This window comes from Neophocaena asiaeorientalis, unplaced genomic scaffold (genome assembly GCF_003031525.2).
Source record: "Neophocaena asiaeorientalis asiaeorientalis breed wild unplaced genomic scaffold, Neophocaena_asiaeorientalis_V1.1 scaffold43, whole genome shotgun sequence".
NCBI classification, from domain to species: Eukaryota; Metazoa; Chordata; class Mammalia; order Artiodactyla; family Phocoenidae; genus Neophocaena; species Neophocaena asiaeorientalis.
The window spans coordinates 5,802,124-5,808,627 of record NW_020173674.1 but is presented as its reverse complement, the minus strand read 5'-3'; the positions used below and the strand labels follow the sequence as shown (position 1 = coordinate 5,808,627).

At 66.5% G+C, this 6,504-nt stretch overlaps 2 protein-coding genes across 8 annotated transcripts in view; one reads left to right on the top strand and one right to left on the bottom strand.

Annotated features, from left to right (window-relative positions):
• PC (pyruvate carboxylase) overlaps positions 1 to 6,504 on the bottom strand; it is a 102,228-nt gene that overhangs the window by 8,670 nt on the left and 87,054 nt on the right. For all 7 annotated transcript variants that reach the window (XM_024749153.1, XM_024749152.1, XM_024749155.1 and 4 more), the window contains one exon: positions 5,452 to 5,634. In XM_024749153.1, coding sequence (XP_024604921.1) covers positions 5,452 to 5,634 — 183 coding nt within the window. The remainder of the gene's footprint in view (positions 1 to 5,451; positions 5,635 to 6,504) is intronic.
• LRFN4 (leucine rich repeat and fibronectin type III domain containing 4) lies at positions 7 to 3,040 on the top strand. The gene is made up of 3 exons (XM_024749157.1): positions 7 to 16; positions 454 to 1,812; positions 2,335 to 3,040. The coding sequence occupies exons 2-3, from the start codon at positions 464 to 466 to the stop codon at positions 2,894 to 2,896; spliced, it is 1,911 nt and encodes a 636-aa protein (XP_024604925.1). The 5' UTR covers positions 7 to 16; positions 454 to 463; the 3' UTR covers positions 2,897 to 3,040.

Here is a 6,504-nt window from a genome sequence, read left to right as displayed (position 1 = left end):
GAGCTGCGGACACCAGGTGAGGGGGCCGCGGGGGACAGACTGGGGGTTGGCCAGGGAGGGGCAAGGGGCCACGGGAGGGGTTGGGGAGGGGCACCTTAGCAGGCGGGGGAGGGGATGGCGCCGAAGGGATGCCGGAGATTCCAGGGGACACCGGGGAAAGGAAGTTCCGGGACCCTCCCTGCTCTCATGGCAACCTCCGCTTCCTGCCTCAAACCTCACCTTGTACCCAGAGCCCGGACTCCCCCTAACTGCTTGGGGAATGTGACCTTTACTCTGGGGGCCCTGGCCCTGCAGGCTCCAGCCCTCTCTCAGCCTTGGGGGACCCCTTGGGCCTCTGACCCTGACCCCACCGCCAGGCCAGGCTCTCGAAGCTGGCCCCTGAGACTGGGTCTTGGGGCAAGTGGGCACCTGTGCCAGACCCACCTGTGCCTGGGCTGTGACCCTTCCCTACAGGGTGCTCACCATGGCCCCGCCGCTCCTGCTGCTGCTGCTGGCCAGTGGAGCGGCCGCCTGCCCACTGCCCTGCGTCTGCCAGAACCTGTCTGAGTCGCTCAGCACCCTCTGTGCCCACCGAGGCCTGCTGTTCGTGCCACCCAACGTGGACCGGCGCACAGTGGAGCTGCGGCTGGCTGACAATTTCATCCAGGCCTTAGGGCCGCCAGACTTCCGCAACATGACGGGGCTGGTGGACCTGACGCTGTCCCGCAACGCCATCACCCGCATCGGGGCCCGCGCCTTCGGGGACCTGGAGAGCCTGCGCTCCCTGCACCTGGATGGCAACAGGCTGGTGGAGCTGGGCACTGGCAGCCTGCGGGGCCCCGTCAACCTGCAGCACCTCATTCTCAGCGGCAACCAGCTGGGCCGCATTGCGCCGGGGGCCTTCGACGACTTCCTGGACAGCTTGGAGGACCTGGACCTGTCCTACAACAACCTGCGGCAGGTGCCCTGGGCTGGCATCGGCGCCATGCCTGCCCTGCACACCCTCAACCTGGACCACAACCTCATCGACGCATTGCCCCCAGGCGCCTTTGCCCAACTCGGCCAGCTCTCCCGCCTCGACCTCACCTCCAACCGCTTGGCCACGCTGGCGCCCGACCCGCTCTTCTCCCGGGGGCGCAACGCTGAGGCCTCGCCTGCCCCGCTGGTGCTGAGCTTCAGTGGGAACCCCCTGCACTGCAACTGCGAACTGCTGTGGCTGCGGCGGCTCGCCCGGCCGGACGACCTGGAGACCTGCGCCTCCCCGCCCAGCCTGGCCGGTCGCTACTTCTGGGCAGTGCCTGAGGGCGAGTTCTCCTGTGAGCCGCCCCTCATTGCCCGCCACACGCAGCGCCTCTGGGTGCTGGAGGGCCAGCGGGCCACACTGCGGTGCCGGGCCCTCGGCGACCCTGCGCCCACCATGCACTGGGTCGGCCCTGACGACCGGCTGGTCGGCAACTCCTCCCGAGCTCGGGCTTTTCCCAACGGGACCCTGGAGATTGGGGTGACGGGTTCCGTGGACGCGGGGGGCTACACCTGCATTGCCACCAACCCTGCTGGCGAGGCCACAGCGCGGGTAGAACTACGAGTGCTGGCCTTACCCCACGGAGGGAACGGCAGTACCGAGGGGGCCCGCCCGGGGCCCTCGGACATCGCCGCCTCAGCCCGCACTGCTGCCGAGGGCGAGGGGACGCTGGAGTCTGAGCCAGCCGTGCAGGTGACGGAGGTGACCGCCACCTCGGGGCTAGTGAGCTGGGGGCCAGGGCGGCCGGCGGACCCCGTGTGGATGTTCCAAATCCAATACAACAGCAGCGAGGATGACACCCTCGTGTACCGGTGAGGAGGGGCTTCGCAGTCCGTGCCCCCAGCGCCACCCCAGCCGCCCTCCTCTGAACTCTGCCCCATCCCTCGGGCTTGGCTACCTCTCCTGCTCCTTCTGCCTCCTCGGGGCTTCCACACACCCCTCCTCAGCTTCTGAGCTGCCTGGGCCGAGTGCAGGCTGCAGGGGGAGGGGAGGGGGAGGCCTCGGGTATTGGCGGCCGTCTGCATTTATGCTCGTGGGCTTGGCCTGCACACGCGTGGTGTTTGTGCGTCTGGCGTGTGATTCTCCACCGCCTCGAGGCCAGCCCTGGGCCCGGGTGTCAACGTGCACACCTCTCCGGCCCCTGACAACCGGCTCCAGGGTCACACACGCCTGTCTTGTTTTCTCTGCTGCCTTCAGTGAACACACAGGCCCGTGTGGTCCTGGGGAAGGAGGAGTTCAGAGCTGGGGCCTGGGGGCGCGTGGTGAGGCGGGTGGGGGTGGGCTGGGGCCTGGGCCCCCTTGCCTGCACTCTGACTGCCTGCCCTTGCCCACAGGATCGTCCCAGCCTCCAGCCACCACTTCCTGCTGAAACACCTGGTCCCGGGTGCCGACTATGACCTCTGTCTGCTGGCCCTGTCACCCGCCGCTGGGCCTTCCGACCTCACAGCCACTAGGCTGCTGGGCTGTGCCCACTTTTCCACGCTGCCAGCCATGCCCCTGTGCCATGCCCTGCAGGCCCACGTGCTGGGTGGGACCCTGACTGTGGCTGTCGGGGGGGTGCTGGTGGCTGCCTTACTGGTCTTCACTGTGGCCTTGCTGGTTCGGGGCCGGGGGGCCGGGAATGGCCGCCTCCCCCTCAAGCTCAGCCACGTCCAGTCCCAGACCAACGGGGGCCCCAGCCCCACACCCAAGATGCACCCACCACGGAGCCCCCCGCCTCGCCCCCAGCGCAGCTGCTCCCTGGACCTGGGAGACACGGGCGGGTGCTACGGGTACGCCAGGCGCCTCGGAGGAGCCTGGGCCCGACGGAGCCACTCTGTGCACGGGGGGCTGCTTGGGGCCGGGTGCCGGGGCATGGGGGGCAGCGCTGAGCGGCTGGAAGAGAGTGTGGTGTGATGGCAAGGGAGCCAGCCCGGGGTGGGCGGCAGAGGTGTGGGGTGGGCAGCCTCCTGGCCCAGTGGGTCAGTGCTGCCTGGGAGTCCCTCCTTGTTTTACCCTGGGTCCCTTGGGAAGGACAGGGGGCGCTCTCCCTGGTTCTGGCCTCCAGTCGGGCAAAATGGGACAGGTCCCTGTGACAGGTGCTCACGGCCTCCGAGGCGGGGGCTACAGCCACCAAGTGCAAGTCTTGTTTTTCTTTATAATAAAATTACTGGGGTCACCTCACCGCTAGTCTCTGGTCTTGCCCTGCTAGGTTTCCTGAAAAGAGAGGGGGGACTCCGGGCCAGTGGAGGCACAAACAAGACGGGGTCAGTGCTGGGGCTACCAGCCCCGTGGAGGCCCAGCCAGCCTGGGGTGCCCTCGGGTCCTGGAGTGCTGTGGGGCCCAGCGCCTCTGTGCTCTTCGCCCACGTCTGCGCGCAGGGAATGCCCCTTCCTGACAGCACATGGGCAGGATGTCTCGCCCTCGCCTGGCATGGGCGTTACAGCGCACTGGGCAGCAAGGGGGCAGGTGGGAGGCGGTGCAGCCCTTCTGGGCAAAGGGACCTGGCTGGTAACGTTCTTAGCAACTCAGCAAGGAAGTCCCCATAGGCTCCCGTGGGTGACAACCTTATTCACCATCAGCCAGGGCACCTTCTGGATGTATAAAATGTCACTCCAAAGGGATTGGAAAGGGACTTGGAATCCCATTGCCCTGCTCTCAGTCTGGGGCCCCCCAGAAGGTTCCTGTCAGGGATGCAAGCCCTGAGCAAGATCTTGGCTCTCAACTGCTCCACTGACGCCCCTCGTGGCTTTGCTCTTGCTGGACACCCAGGGGCAAACACCAAGGGGGACCACGCCCACACGGCCCCTGCTCTAGTCCCCACCTCAAGGAGCCACAGTCACGGGGCGGCGTGCCCTGCCCTGCCTCCTCCAGGCCCAGGTCCCCACCAGCCTCTGGCCCAGACAGGCCTCCTCCAGCCTTCAAACAACCACTGCTCCTGGGCATCAGCTGGGAGGAGTCAGTGCTCCAAACACTCTTCTGGGCACGTGTGGCGCAGCCCGTGCACCCAGTGCTTCGAGGACATGCAGGTGCCCGGGTCCCGCTGCGGAGGGTGGGCGTGGCACCCCAGGCCTGCTGTGCTGCACCTGTGCTGAGGGGTGTGTGGCCCTTTCTGCCTAAGGGGGCCCACTGTGGCTCTGATGGCAGCCCAGTGAGAGTTGGCGCGATAAGGTGCGTGTGTACACGTGGCAGGCCGAGCTCACACACTTGTATGTGTGCATGGCATCGACACACACGTGCCTGCCCGCCCAGCCCCGGAACACATACCTGGATGTGGCCCAAGAGATCCTGGCTTAAATAAAATGAAACAAGGTCTTCAACAGAGAAGAGCAGGAGAGCGTGAGCCCTGCAAGGGGCCGCGGAGAGAGGGTGGAGAAGGCACAGGGGAAGGCGGGGGAGGGCAGGTGGCCTGCAGGGCTGCGGCGCAGGGTTGGCAGGGCCAGTGGCCTGGTCCAGGTGCACATTTGGGCAGGACGCTGGTGCCCCAGCCTGCTGTCAGCCTCCCACCTTCCTCGGCCCCTTCAAGGCCCCCATGGCCCTGGTCTCCCTTCTCCACCTGCCAGCTCTAAGGCAGTGGGCGCTCAGGAGCCCTCCAGCCCACAGGACAGGTGGAGGGTCCTATGGCCCACGGGCACAACCACGGGGGGGCCAGCCGGGGTCACCAACAGGACAACACAGCAACAGAAGCAGGCAGGCGAGGGGTGGGGTGGCCGGGCCCCCTGCACACTGGCCACCCCCCACCGGAAGCAGCCCTGGGACACCGTGGTAGGAGACCAAGCCCCCGCAGAAGAAGCGCGTGGAGCACACGTCACGACACGTCTCTGCCACTTGTGCAGGAAATGGCCCCCCGACCGGGAGCCCTGAGGCTCCTCACAGAAGTGCAGAGGCCCCATAACACGGACCCTGGGAGGTGGGCCGAGCCCCACAGGCTACTCCCTCCCACGTGCTTTTTCAAAACGCTTCTGCACCCTCGGAGCACCTGCCAGACACCGTGGAGCATGTCAACAGGTGAGGGGAATGACGTGGGGCTGAGAGGGGACAGTGCTGCCCATGCGCCCCAGACCCAGCGCCGAGCCTGGACGCAGCAGGGCTGGAGCAGCCGATGAGAGGGCGGTGCGGAGGGGCCGTCAGCCACCCAGCTCCCCGTGCGCAGTGGGCAGGGGATGGTGTCCTCAGCACGGGGAGAGCATCCCCCAGGACTCTCAGGGGAGGAGGAGTGGGTCTGCCAGGCCACCACCCTCCACAGGGGACTGGGCAGTGTGATCTCCGAGGGGCAGAGCCCCGTCCTTCTGCCCCTCCTGCCTTGCAGAGTGTCTGACGGCAGCGTCTGCCCAGGGAGTGCCCGCAGCTACTCAAGCAGCGCTGGCCTCAGGGACAAGACAGTATGTGGCTGTGATTCCATCTCCAGCTATACACAACTGACAGGGCCTGACCGAGAGGCCAATGGGCATCTCGGGCCTGCAGACTCTCACCTTCACACCTCGGACTCTGAACTCGGCAAGGGCTCTGCTCATCTTTGTGGCGGCCGTGGGGTGGTCCTTGCCGTGGGCGATGACTTTGACCAGCAGGGAGTCGTAGTGGGGGGAGATGACAGCGCCTTGGAAGGCAGAGGCGTTGTCCAGGCGGATGCCCATTCCCTCCCCGCTCCGGAACACCTGCGGGGAGAGGCCAGCATGGGCCGGCAGGGTGCTGAGGGCCATGCACAGGTGAACCCCAACTCTGGCTTGTGAAGTTCTTGCTTTCTGCCAGCAAACCCAGGGGCACCCCACCGTGTGGAGGAAGGGCCACAGTCACTGCTCCCTCCTCCCCAAGAGGAGAAAGGGGGCAGGACAAGGGATGGGGAGGGCGTGCCCTGCCAGCCCCAGGGCTTGGCGCCTAGCACTCAGGGCTAATGCGGAGCCTGCAGGGCACGGAGGGACCAGGGCAAGCCGGCCAGATCCCACCAACCTGCCACCCCGCCCGCCTGACCAGCCCTCTTGCTTTTCAGGTTCATTCATTAGTTCACTCATTCATTCCACAGCATGTGTGCCCGCCTCGTGCCAGGTAGTGGGGACAGAGCAGCTAAAACAGAGTCCCCTGCTCGCAGGGTGCTCCCAGCCTGCTGGGCCAAGGGGGCAGACAAACAAATGAGGAAACACACAGGCAGGTGACAAGGATGCTGCAGGATGAGAGCAAGGCAAGCGGAGGCAGGCCAGGGGGCCAGGGAGCGTATAACATATGCAGTGACAGGGAAGGCCTCCGTGTCCCCCCACCTTCCCTTCCTTCCAAATGGGAGGAGCCAGTGAGTGGATGATTAATACTAGGAACAGGGAGCCAGGCCAGATGCAGGGAGACACACAGGAGCCCACGGGCCCAGGAAGGGAAGCAGAGAGTGAGGGTCAGAGAGGCGGCTCATGGGGATGCACGGGGGCTCCAAACGGTCAGATGCGGGGAGGGGGGCCACGGCACGGGGCCAGGGGCTTGGGGCGTGAACATCTGTGGAGGGGGAGGGAGAGCCTGCACCCGGGGCAGGGGACCCAGGTGCG

Bases quoted from the DNA above. Each gene is read 5' to 3' on its own strand.
- LRFN4 (XM_024749157.1), top strand. From the start codon at position 464: ATGGCCCCGCCGCTCCTGCTGCTGCTGCTGGCCAGTGGAGCGGCCGCC. The intron at 1,813-2,334 runs GTGAGGAGGGGC...CCTTGCCCACAG, and splicing joins GATGACACCCTCGTGTACCG to GATCGTCCCAGCCTCCAGCC.